Below are 13,416 nucleotides of genomic sequence, written 5' to 3' on the forward strand. Positions count from 1 at the left end.
TTTTCCTTAATTAATGTTAAAATTACTAATGTCAATTTTTTTAGGTTGACGCAATTTTCTCCATTTGGGATAAATTCTACTCGAATAGTCGAATTAGAAAGAAGGGAAGGGGAAAATAAACTCAAGTCCAAGACCTTGAAATGTGGTAAAAAAAATATTTAAAAACTTAATACCTAAAGTCTTTTACATTCAGGTGTTTGCGTACGTTCTAGTCACATTCAGGTGTTTGCGTATATTTTAATCATGTAAACAACTAAACACTTGTCAGTTGGGTGCGAGATGATAGTTGTCTTGCATACGAGTGTATACATGATTTACATTGTCAAGAAAAAACTGTTGGATATAATGGTTGCACGGTAAATAGTATATTTACAAAATAAAATGTATATATATTTATACATCCCAAAAGGGCAAGATGGGAAATTCAGCTGAACATTTTGAAAACCAGTTGAAAAGGGCGGATTGTGTCCTCACGTTTCGCTGGGGACTGTTGCAAATGCTGTCTTTCTCGACCAATTTTAACTGTACATTGGTTAATGTCTTCTGCTCCTTTTCCTCTTTGTCTCTAATTTAAAACAAAACTCATTCCCTCTTAAAAAAAAAAAACCACCCCAGATATTCCAACAATATTCGCCAAAACAATTAAACAAATTTAATGTTATTTAGGGTTGTCTTTTTTCTCTTTGTTGCTTCTTAATCGATCAATGTTGAATCAAATCTAAACCACATAACCCATCATTTTTTTTTGTGATTTATTTATTTATTTATTTTTGTTTCTGGGTTTTGCTTCGATTTTTTGTGCCGGAAAGGATGATCCACTTCCACAACATTCTGGTGTTGTGGGTTGTTTTATTAGGGTTCTTCGCAACCGGTGTTTATTCCAAGACCAATTCTCAAGATGGTAAGTCTCAAATTTGTTTTGGTCTGATTTATGTTAGTGTGTAGTTTCTTGGGTTTAGAACCTAAAATTCAGGCTCAATGTTACAACGATGAGAATTTCTTTGTCATATTGAGAATTTTTTTTTTAAGAAACATATGCTAATCACGTATTACTAGTAGGTTACTACAATTACAAAATTAATCAGGTGAAAAGATCGTGAGAGATGTTCGTCATATGATCAATTGCAAAGGCACAAGAAAATTTGCTTCAGAAACATTTCATAACGGCCTCTAGATTTTTAGCTTCCTCCAAACATTTCCAATGTGCAATTTTTCGGGTGGTTTTTACCTCTTATAGGCTTACATTCCGTTAAAAGATCTAATGAAGATAGGTACTTACATATTTTCCCATATCGACATTCTGATGTTTTTGTGTATCTTGCAGTATCTGCCCTTAATGTGATGTATAACAGCTTTCAATCTCGTTCTAAACTAAAAGGTTGGAAATCAAGTGGCGGTGACCCTTGCGGCGAGTCATGGAAAGGGATAACATGCTCAGGCTCATCTGTAACCGAAATGTATTTCTCATTTCAAACACACATCAAGACTTACATTAAATGTCTCCAGTTCACAAGTTAAACCTATTTTCCATCGAAATTTTTGCAGAGACTTGTCTGACCTGGGGCTCAGTGGATCAATGGGATACCAGCTTGCAAGCTTAACATCTGTCACTAAATTGTAAGGCTTAGCTCATTAGAATAGGCGTTTTTCTTTTTGTTCGGTATTCTTTTCAAAGCGCATAAGCTGACGGATGTGCATTCTTCGTCATAGTACAGTGATTTAAGCAAGAACAACCTCAACGGTGATATACCCTATCAACTGCCCCCTAGTGCAAAGTATATGTAAGTCCGCAGACAAACATTTCATATTGTATTACACTGTGTTATAGTTTGTGCGCGCACGTGTGTAGAGTATTTCCATCGTTGTCAATACTAATCTCATGACCTTCATGTTCAGAGATCTTTCTCAAAATGGTTTTTCGAACACAGTACCGTATTCAGTATCTCAGATGTCTGGCCTTGAAACCCTGTAAGTAGAACATGCTCTGAGTTCACATAATGTTCTAACGAAGTCACTTCCATTTCTAAACATTCTTTCGGTGAATGCAGAAATCTTGGTCGTAACAAGCTTAACGGACAGTTGAGTGATATGTTTGGCAAACTTACTAAACTCAAAGAACTGTAAGTTCTTCTAAACTTTGCATCAAAGGTCCCACTTTCATATTTTAACCTGATTACTTGAAATTTATTCAGAATGTAATCAGTAGTAGTTCTTCTTTCGTATTCGACAGTTAATTTTTCCCTCCGGTATTCTCTTTTTAGTTCTGACAGATATTTGCTGCTATACTTTAAGGGTTAGTGACTAACTCGTATATCACGAAATCATGTGCAGGGATCTATCTTACAACTCAATAACTGGCAACTTGCCTCAGAGTTTTGGAAAGCTTTCAAGCCTCAAAAAATTGTAAGAAGCATTAAATCCTCTAAATTTATATTTATACGTTTTCTAGGTTCCTGGTTGGTAAGCCCCTTATGTCTTTGTGCAGGTATCTGCAGAACAATCAACTTACCGGTCAAATCAACGTGCTTGTGAACACTCCCGTTGAGGAATTGTACGTGTCTTTGATCTAGATTTCTGTTCTACAAATGAAATTCATTTAGCAAAACATCTTATAACATGTTTTGTTTCTTAAACACTTATTGAAATTTAAAAAAAACAACTTTGATTTTCGTTATGTACCAGCTACAGTTAGTAACATTTTTTCACACAATGAATTCATTATTGTGCTGGCAGGAATATCGAAAACAACCGCTTTTCTGGCTGGATCCCCAACGATTTGAAGGGTATAAACATAAAGTGAGTATCTCTTTCAAAGATCAATGTAGGTATGCAGTGCTTAAGAATTTTTTTTTCTGACTTAATCTAATCGAAGGTCTGGAGGAAACTCCTGGTCGTCTGGACCATCTCCGCCTTCTCCTCCTGGTGCGCACCGCAATAGAGGGTCAGGCAAAAGGAGTGGCAGCAGCAACTCTTCTGTAGTCGCTGGAGTAACCATAGCTGGGATAGCTCTTGGCGTATTGTTGCTGCTTGCAATTATAATTGCGCTGTTTTCAAGAAGAAAACGTTCTTCTTCGCATCTCCTCGATGATGACAGGCTTAGCCAGCGCAAGTCGTTTCGCACCTATTCATCTAAGGATTTATCTAAAGAATTGACTTCTGACTACAAAGGTAATTTGTTTGTTAATAAATTTTTTTTGGTGGATAATATAACCAGTATTGTCTTCAGAGTGTCTTTCTCCCCTTTTTCCTGTCCCTTGAGTGTCCTTTGATTTATTCAATCCAAAGGCTAGAAAAAAGGGGCGAGTGCAGAAGGGGACAAAAAGAGCGTGCGTAAATCATTTCTCTATTCTTATATGGATTTAATTAACTTTCTACTATAGTTTTCTTGTTACGTTGTAACGTGGGATCACTCTCGACTAACTAGACGATATGCTGTTGATAGATTCTGCAGCCGTTTCAATTGACATAAAGCCTGTTTCAAAATCTCCATCAATTGGTTTCAAGTCACTGTCTGGCCGTTTGCAATCCTTTGCCAGAAGAAGCACCTCTGTAAAAGCTACCGCTTACGCTTTGGCAGATTTGCAGGTTGCTACTGCTAACTTTGCACCAGCTCGCCTTCTCGGGCAGGGCTCCATTGGACGTGTTTACAGGGCTAAATATGATGATGGGAAGGTATATTTTATTATCATTATATGATTGCTATTTCTCTAGCTATACTTATATGTTCATGTTAAAATTTTGTTTCCAATAATTCTATGCCACATATGTATCAGGTTTTAGCCGTTAAAAAGATTGATTCCTCACTTTTTCAAGGCTCACCACCGCAAGAATTTTCTAACATTGTCGTAAACATCTCCAAGATTCGTCATGCCAACATCGCCGAACTTGTTGGCTATTGCTCAGAACACGGGCACAACATGTTGATTTATGAGTACTTCAGAAATGGCTCGCTTCATGAATTCTTACACATGTCGGATGACTATAGTAATCCCCTAACTTGGAACACAAGAGTCAGAATCGCTTTAGGCACTGCCCGGGCTGTTGAGTAAGTGAATATATATACTTGTATATCTAGCAATTAGCTATTTTCATTTACCAGGATTTCTTGTAATAATTTAGTAAACTCTTTGTAAATTGTTTCCAGGTACCTCCATGATGGTTGCTTTCCATCCACAGTTCACAAGAACATCAAATCATCCAATATTTTGCTTGACATCGAACTCAATCCCCGTCTTTGTGATCATGGCTTGGCAACATTTCACCAGGTTAATTCCCGTCACTCTTCAAACTAAATGCAATCTTTCATAGATAGGATATTCGGGCTTTGCTGTCTATAGAGAATACGATTATTTTTATGTACTGATGATGATTTCTCCTCCTGTTTTTTTCAGCGTACTAGCCAAAACCTTGGGATGGGATACAATGCTCCAGAATGCACAAAGCCGTCAGCGTATACAGCAAAGAGTGATGTTTACAGTTTTGGAGTAGTCATGTTGGAACTATTGACAGGTCGAATGCCTGTTGACAGGTAGGTTAGATTTGCTTCTCACTCTCCCTTGCATTCGCTAACATTGTCAATGTCATGCAATTCTAAACTGGTTTTGTTCCTCTCTTTAGTTCAAAACCACCAGTGGAGCAGTGCCTTGTGCGATGGGCAACTCCCCAGCTTCATGATCTCGACTCACTGTCACAAATGGTTGACCCTGCACTGCGTGGACTCTACCCTCCCAAGTCAGTCTCGCGGTTTGCTGATATTGTTGCTATCTGTGTTCAGGTAATTACTAGTGGCTTAGATGCCTTAAAGCCACTGGCTAGGCTTAACTTTAATTTTGGGATATAGTACTGCGATTTGTACCACATTTACGGATCATTACCATCCTGAACAGTTCTCTAATAGAGGTGGGTCGCAAGTAGTTAGTAAATGTAGTACAGATAACATTATTCGAACAGTACATGAACAATTCTCTTGAAAAAAATAAACTGCTTTTTCAATATTGATTCACTTATGCTTTTACTCTTTTCTATTCGGGAAATGGCAAAAGATTTGTTCATTAACTTTTATTCCTTTGCATCTATCAGCGGGAGCCAGAATTTCGGCCACCGATGTCAGAGGTGGTGCAACAGTTGGTGCGGTTAGTGCAGAGCTCTACTACGAACATGAGGGAGGATTTTGGTCTCGGGTCTCATAACTCTAGTGCCATGAGCAGCAAGAGAGAAGATCTTGCAGCTTCTCGTCGCTTGACTGACTTTTGATGATGGTAGCGACGATCGAGAGGACAACGGTTTTCATTTTGATCAATATCGTGTAAGCATAAAAGAGACAGATTGAGTCAATTCTTTGAAATGTTTTTCTCTGTCTGCTCTAGCTGCCCAATATTTTAAAACAGATTTACTTCAAAATTATTCTCATGAATTATGGGCCCTAAAAGTTCTCCGAGGCATTTTAGCTTGTTCATTATAGAGAAGCAGATTTGAGAAAAAAAAAAAAGGTTATTGGAAATTGATCATGGGGGAGAAGTACAACGGGAAATTCAGGAAAGTAAAACATGTTCGGGGTGTGACCTAAGAATTTTGTTTTAGAGGAAGAGTCTTGTTCAAGGAAACCGTCTCTCCTAAGGTTAGGAATTAATATTGTAATTTAATTCTGATTGGATTCATAATTTGTACAGATCCTTACTTGTACGTCAATATAAGCGATTGTATATATATGCCTTTGTGCTATGAATATAATTACCAAGTTTATAATTTCTTTATGGTATGAACGAGCTAAGGTTGCAACTTGTGCCGCAGCCCTTCCCCCCCTCGACCTAAATTTTTTTGCTTTCTCCTTCCACCACGGCAGCCGCTTCCTCATCCTCTTGAGCTCCCTCTCTTCCTTCTGGACCTAATGTGACTCACTTCTTCAAGCTTACAGAGACTAATTTTCTCAACTGGACGTGTCAGATACGTCCCTTCTTGATTGCTCATGATCTTTTCTCTCATGTTGATGGCTCCTCCTCTGCACCTAACACCGAGCTTCCTGCTACTGATAATGCTTCCGTCAAGCCTAATCCTGAATATGTTTCGTGGTATAAAACTGATCAACCGGTGTGCAGCTACCTTGTTTCTACTCTCTCCGAGTGTATTTCTCTCAGTGGTGGCTGGCCTTGACTCTGCTAAGGCTGATTAAGATTGTCTCCATCAACACTTTTCTTAAGTCTCCGTGGCTGACGCTGGTAATCACGTTTCCTCCTCCTTGATCTGCAAAAAAGGACTCGCTCTATTCATGCATCAGACTAAAAGCAACCACCCGAAAGTCGAAAACTACTTTCATTCGTGTTAACATACCGTCCTTGATGACGTGGTTGAATGCATGCATATCACATAAGCAAAATTTTGGTCATTTTTTCCGATCTTTCAGCTAGCTTATGTCATGCATATTATTGGTAAGCTTGATGGTGATCGCATTAACCTTCTCTGCAAGCACGACATGTAGAAAATGTCATCATCAAACAGAAGTTCGATATTATCCACGTGTCCCATCTTTATTTGCGTGTTTGTGTTGGTTTGGTAGTGCAGCCTGCATACGAAAGTACAAAATGGAACAGAAAAAGGGAGGGCGAGAAATTTATCAATGTCGTGATTATGTTCTCATTGTTGAAGTTATGTGATTGTATAATTTATCTATGTCGTGGATTACCTATTGTCAGCATAAATATATGGCTATTTTGGTATATTTTAAAAAAGGATACATGACATCAGTTTGGTTAACTCTAATCAATTAGTTTCACAGGAAAGTCCATTTTGAAGAAACTACTTAGGTGGAATGTGTTGATCTAATCCCTTTTGTACATAGATAGCCAAAAGATTTACAATTTTTAATTTTTTTTAAGGGAAAATTAGGTTCACATCCTTCTTTTTGTTACTCCATTGATTAAAATCCTATTCATTTTGAATTTTTTTTTAAATTTGTAGTATTTTCTTTTTAGTTTTATTTTGTACCCATGTATTAATTTCTTTTATCGCCTATATTTTTTAAAATTCATTTGTACTCATAATTTTTAATCTTTTATCTGTACCCAAATTTATTTATAATGTACCCATTCTTCTTTATTAATGTACCACTTTGTTATATGTGAAATGTACCAATTTTTTGGTAAAATGTACCCTCTTTTTTTAACACTATGGATACATTCTTTTGCCATTTATTATTTCTTATTTTCACATAGTTTTTATCCATTTATTCAATCAAAATGTTTGAATTTTTTTATTGTAACTGTTTCTAATAGTATTATAATGAGGGATTTTAAATTTATAGGATTATAAATCTCATAAAATATCAAACAATTAATGTCAAAACTATAAAAATATAAATATTAATAGTAATATAATGAGGTGTACAAAGTCAAGGGACCTTGATCAAACTTTGAATACTATTAAGGTTTTAATCAAAGAATGTTAAGAATTAGGGACCGCATCCAAAGTATCTTTTTTTTTAATATTAATAACATTAATCTTCTATGACATAACCTTTTATATCTTTCAAACATAATGTTTTATACAATTTATATTTCCACAGCAACGGACGGGCAACATTTCTAGTTCATTCTACTCTTTGTGTGCTGTACAATGATTATCTTATGTTTGTGGTCTCCATTCTTAACATGCCTGCATTGCCAACTGTTTGATTTGTGACCAAATTCTATTGGGCTTTAATTGATCTCACCAGCCCATTCAATGGGCCTCTTATTTAGCCCATTTGAAAAGCCACGTGAGATGGCTAGGGTGTTAGTTGGCAGCTGCTGCTATCTGCTGTTTTTTTCTTGATAGCAGCAGCGGGAAAAAAAAAATAAAAAATAAAAAAGATTAAAGGGGTGCCGCAGCCCATTTTGGAGATAAAAAGAAAGTGTGCTCCTCTCACTTGGTTAGCACTTACTTAATCAAAGTTGTATTTGTGTATTATTCACTTTGAGCTTTGTATAGAAAGGAAATTATTCATTATATTTTCTTCTCTATTTGTTTCTTTGGTGAGTGAGAGTTAATGGATGTATTGAGGCGTTGGGTTGTGAGATTGCCAACACTTTGTAAACACTCTCATTTGATTGATAGTGGATTGTTAGGTGAGCTTCTAATGCTTCGAGGATTTACTTTAATTACACTGACTGTCGAAAAACCTGGTCAAATTTTGGTGTCTTTTTTATTTTTGTTCTTGCATTTCATTTGATATATTTCATGGGGGTTAGTTTGAGTTGACTTCCAATTGGTTTGGTGCTATCCTAACATAACACCCACCTTTGTTGATCTGCGTCAGCGGCTCCTCGCCCATACGGCACAGGCTGCACGTCTCCATGCTTCCTCTGCTGCCTATGCTTTTCTCGCTCCCCAAAAATATCTACCCATTGTGGGATCTTGCAGAATACCGCAAGTGGTTCCAGTGCCATCCAAACCCTGAATTTCGCTGACCGTATTGTGTAACTCATCCAAAATAGTCAATCAGTATATTTACCCACCGTGGAGAACTATTTTATGAGGGTTCATGAGCTCAATGACTAGTGGTCTCGAGAAAATATGTATATATACAAAGAGTGTGCGAATCAGTATATTAGGAAGTAAGTTTTATTTATTGAGAAATCAATGTAATGCAGTTAACAAACTGAAAATTACTCTATTTTGGTTTGGTGCTACAAATCTCTGTTTATTTTGGAATCGTACTACAGACGACCTTTGTTGGAAGCCAGCCATGTTGTGCTTTGGCCGGTCAGTGCAAAATCAAATTCAGATTATATCATCAAGATACAGATTTACAGTTGAACAGAATAAAATATAAGAAATAAAGACATCGAGAAATTTATGAGATTCGGCAAAAACCTGTTTACGTCCCCGGAGAGATATTAGTCTTCACTATGAGAATAACAGTACAAGTTATACATGAGTTAAATCAACATAACCCAATCTCAAATCCCTTGTACACCCACTCACAGAATTTTCCCAAGAGCCTCACTCTACCCCAAGAGTTCTTTCACTAGAATACTTTTCACTCTAGCTCTCTTGATTTTCTCTCAACCCATGTTCAACCTTTCCCATGGGAGAGCCGGATCCCTTGGATGCTTCTATGATGCTTACCTTCCCACTTTCCAAGCATACTAAATGCATGCTCTCCCCCTTGGATGCTTCTAAGATGCTTACCTTCCCACTTTCCAAGCATACTAAATGCACAAATATTGCATCTAGTTACAGGCATACAATAGCAAGCATGCCAACAACCAAGACCAAAAAGTCTTAAGTTCACATGACATAATTGTCACCTGGCCTACCTAGCATGCACCAAAGTCTATACCTAGCCTATAGAGTACAACTTTTTCTCCATTTGCCATTTATTGCATAGAAAATAAAACATGCACAATTGCGTGCAAGCAAACACAAAGTCAAGACTTGCTTCCAACTTTTCTTGTGGCAGTCACCATGTCTTCTCTTGAAACAAGATTTCCATGCCACAACCGAAAGCCAAACACAAAGTCACCAATGGCTGCTGCCATTTCCATGTAGCATTCAGAAAGTTACACTACCAAAATTGTTACCAACTCATAAGTATATGAGCCAAACACAACAATCCCACATCGGTAAGAGGGAGAGGAGAAAAGTAATTTAAACAGGATTATCCTACTTTAATAATATCGAGATTTTTTATGATAAAATCTCATACTTGACTGATTGGACATGTGGTAAAGTGGAGACAGTATCGGTGTTGTTGGAGTGAGCTCTCGGCCTGATGACTTGAAAAATTCTACATGATATCAGAGCCAGGAGATGGACCCACGTGCACAGCCAGAGGCGTGTTGGAAGCCAGACATCCCACATCGAGGAGGAAAGCAATTTAAATAGGATTACCCCACTCTAACTAACACTAATACCTTTTGGAGCTGGCCTTCGGCCCATCGACCTCAAAAAAATTCTACAACCTTTGATGTCAAGAATGGGGTGACTTGGAATTTACAGCTCATTCATAGGGTTTATCCTTTTGGCTTGTCCTTCCTTTCATTGCTTTATAATGAATTTTATGGACTGCAATGTTTGATGATAGCTGGGGATATGTTTCCTTCGCCAAAGCAGTTAAACATTTGTTACTTAAGTTAAATAATGTAGTGTTTTATTTATTTATTTATGATATTCTAATATATCGGTAGTCAAGTTTGTTGCAACAATATGCTTCTCCTTTTACATATGAGTTTATAGGGGAGGAAAGCAATTTAAATAGGATTATCCCATTCTAACTAACACTGAGATCTTTTGTGATAAAACCTCACATATGACAGATTGGGCAAGTGATAAAGTAAGGACAATATTGGTGTTGTTGGAGTAGGCCCTCGGCCTGTCGACCTAAAAAATTCTACAACCTTTGATGTCAAGAATGGCGTTTGGGACTTAGAACTTACAGCTCATTCATGGGGTTTATCCTAGGGGTGGGCAAACGAGTATAGGAACCGCGGGTCGGGACAGGTAATCATGGTTCGGGATAGGTACGGGATGGTTCCTAATTTTTAAAAAGAGAAACTGGCTGGGGAAGGGCGGAGCTTTGGAATGTTTGGGGCAGGTCGGGTCCAAAAGTAAAAAAAAAAAGTACCCGGACTGATCCGTTTGTAACATCCCAGTTTAAAAACATTATTGTCTCCTAGGCCACTTCCTTTTTTCCTCCCCGTGGGCGGTGACAGTTCTCAATCTCAAGAACATTGTCTCATTCTCTCTCTCTTTCTCTCTCTCTCTCTCTCAAGTCGATGCTCTTTCCACTCTGAGAACACACACACCATTTCCCCATATTTCCCCTTCCCCCAATCTCTCGAACCTTCTCCCTCATTCCCCTTCCCCTTGCCCCTATCTCTGCAACTCTCCTTCCCAGAGCACAGATACACCACACCCACACCCCACCACGACCTCTACCACAGTGGCGCACACTCCGGCGAGCACTATCACCACCTGTGGATCGTTCCTCCTCCCTTTCTCACCTTTCGGCGAGCACCATTAGGCAAGGGGAGGCCTTGTTTAGTCCGTACGAGGTGAAAGACCTATCAAACTCAAGTGGGTTTTGGGATCCGGAGAAAATGGATTACTCACTTTGATGGGTCTGAGCCTGGATTGCAGAGAGAGGCTCAGATCTTGGCAGCTGCGACGATGGAGCCTCGTTTGCAGCTGTGACGACGGAGCTTCCACCATTGTTGTCCTTCGATTAGTAGACTCAATTGCATCCACTCCCACGAAGCAGTGGATGCCTATCGTGGTCAGATTGTGGGTCTCCATGCCTGGAACCGACACAGCGGTTGAAGTCAAATTGTGCCTATTCTCAGTTTATAAATTATATAAAAAAAAATTTTAAAAAAAAGAGTTGGACCCGTGGGGCGGGGCGTGGCGAGTCTAGTAAATAACGGATCAGGTAAAGCCGTGTTCCAAAACTCAAAATCCTTCTACCCGGACCGACCCGCCCCGTTACATTTTAAAATGGGTAGGTCTGGTTCCTTCAAAAATGGGCCTGGCCCGGCCCGGCCCGTGCCCAGCCCTAGTTTATCCTTTTGGCATGTCCTTCCTTTCATTGCTTTATAATGAATTTTATGGACTGCAATGTTGGATGATAGCTGGGGATATGTTTCCTTCCCCAGAGCAATTAAACATTTGTTACATAAGTTAAATAATGTAGTGTTTTATTTTTATTTTATTTTTATGATATTCTAATATATCGGTAGTCAAGTTTGTTGCAACAATATGCTTCTCCTTTTACATATGAGTTTGTAACTTATGGTAATGGGGCTTCCATATAATATATATATATATATATATGAAAATATGACTTTAGCCCATGGAACTCAATTTTCTCCACATAAAACTTGACGTAAATTTTTTGCTCAAATAAAACCCCATTGACTAGACTCCACATAAGCAAATTCATTAATTATGTTTGACTTTATCCATTTAAAAATTTTCGGATGCCTAAAACACCCTTATTGAATGTTTAATGTACACAATTAATTCTCCCTCCCTTTACTAATAATAAATTAAAAAAAGTCATACAAATATAACAAAATATTATTGACATCAATCATGAATTATGAGCAGCACGATAGAATTATAAGCGGTAGTCAATTTCCACTTCAATCGTGAACTGCATTAAAAAAATATGTCCATCTAAATATAACAAAATATTATTGACATCGATCATGAATTATGAGCTACATGATAGAAATATAAGCGGTAGTCATTTCCACTTCAATCATGAACTGCATTATATGTGACAGCCTGTCTCGGACTTTTCGTACCGTAGGGGTGAAATGACGGTTTTGCCCCTAGTATGTTTGTTTCATTGTGTGGTCCTTTTTGGGCTTTGGTTGGTTGATTTTGGACCACACACACACTCACCCTCATTTCTCTTTCTCTGCCCTGTCCCGAGACCCTATCTCTCTCCCATTCTTAACCTTTTCGTACGGACAACACGGCAAACCCTTGAAATCATCACGAATCGAGGAAACAAACTATACATTTGTGCTCGTGAGGTTGTTAGGAGTTCAACCATACCCATTTCAGGTAAGGATACCTTCGTTTTCACATCGAACTCGAGATCTCCGATTTGGTCACTGTTCATGCACACATAATTCTTATGTTTTTGGGAATTTCAAGCTTGTAGGAAGCTTGGTGAGGTCCTTAGGAGGCTCGGGGTGGTTTGTTTGAAGGTTTTGGATGTCAGGATCGTGAGTTGCAGGTTTGGTCGAAGTTGGTGGTGTTTTCCCGGTGAGATTCCGTTGGTTTTGGTGCTTGAAAGTGGTATGGATTTGTTCCTCTTGTTGTAAGCTTCATTTTGGTACCAATTTTGTGAAATTTGGATGAAAAACGAAAGAGATATCAAGTTTTAAATTTTTCCCGGTTTTCCGGCACCGACGACGGCGCCGGAGTTTGGCCGAAGAAGATGACGGAATATTCCGTCAATTTGGATGGAATATTCCTAACGGCGTTAACGGAATCAGTTAAACTTAATGGAATATTCCTGACGGCGTTAACTGACGCCGTCATTGTGCCAGGCACGTGCCTGCGCGCGGGTGGCGCGTGTGGCCGTGCCTAAGCCGGCGCGTGGGGGTGCGTGCGGTGTTAGAAAATTATTTTAAAAATATGGGGATGTTCGTGAGGTTGAGTAGATCACGTTGGTGTATTCATACACCCTATTTGAGCATTGTATGAGAAGTTATTTCGTAATGTTGGTTATATGCTTTAAAATTTACGTTTTTATAGTTGTTTCGCATATAGGTGAGACCTATCCCGAGGACGAGCACGGTCACTCGAGGCAAGGGGGTTACGACCCTTCTACATACCAGTGAGTGAGCTTTTGGTTTTCCGTATATACCTATATACTAATGTTTTTCCCAGAAAGTGAAATGAAACATTTATATGTTTTATATGCCA

General features: G+C 38.5%; 1 protein-coding gene and 1 long non-coding RNA gene across 2 annotated transcripts; one reads left to right on the forward strand and one right to left on the reverse strand.

Moving 5' to 3' along the window:
* Positions 1-810: 810 nt before the first annotated feature.
* Positions 811-5,479, forward strand: LOC103935921 (protein STRUBBELIG-RECEPTOR FAMILY 5-like). The gene is made up of 16 exons (XM_009345742.3): positions 811-901; positions 1,325-1,457; positions 1,546-1,617; positions 1,716-1,781; positions 1,897-1,968; positions 2,049-2,120; positions 2,332-2,403; positions 2,486-2,551; positions 2,734-2,796; positions 2,873-3,168; positions 3,443-3,672; positions 3,774-4,045; positions 4,145-4,265; positions 4,392-4,528; positions 4,618-4,774; positions 5,080-5,479. The coding sequence occupies exons 1-16, from the start codon at positions 811-813 to the stop codon at positions 5,251-5,253; spliced, it is 2,094 nt and encodes a 697-aa protein (XP_009344017.1). The 3' UTR covers positions 5,254-5,479.
* Positions 5,480-5,625: 146 nt separating this feature from the next.
* LOC125471797 lies at positions 5,626-6,943 on the reverse strand. Its single transcript, XR_007253883.1, has 2 exons — positions 6,328-6,943; positions 5,626-6,240 (listed from the first exon to the last, which is right to left on the reverse strand). It is a non-coding gene; the product is annotated as an uncharacterized LOC125471797 (long non-coding RNA).
* Positions 6,944-13,416: the final 6,473 nt, after the last annotated feature.

The sequence above is a fragment of a genome, unplaced genomic scaffold (genome assembly GCF_019419815.1).
Source record: "Pyrus x bretschneideri cultivar Hongxiangsu unplaced genomic scaffold, Pyrus_bretschneideri_v1 Contig61, whole genome shotgun sequence".
Lineage (NCBI taxonomy): Eukaryota > Viridiplantae > Streptophyta > Magnoliopsida > Rosales > Rosaceae > Pyrus > Pyrus x bretschneideri.

Bases quoted from the DNA above. Each gene is read 5' to 3' on its own strand.
- LOC103935921 (XM_009345742.3), top strand. From the start codon at position 811: ATGATCCACTTCCACAACATTCTGGTGTTGTGGGTTGTTTTATTAGGG. The intron at 2,552-2,733 runs GTACGTGTCTTT...TTGTGCTGGCAG, and splicing joins AACACTCCCGTTGAGGAATT to GAATATCGAAAACAACCGCT. The intron at 4,266-4,391 runs GTTAATTCCCGT...TGTTTTTTTCAG, and splicing joins GCTTGGCAACATTTCACCAG to CGTACTAGCCAAAACCTTGG.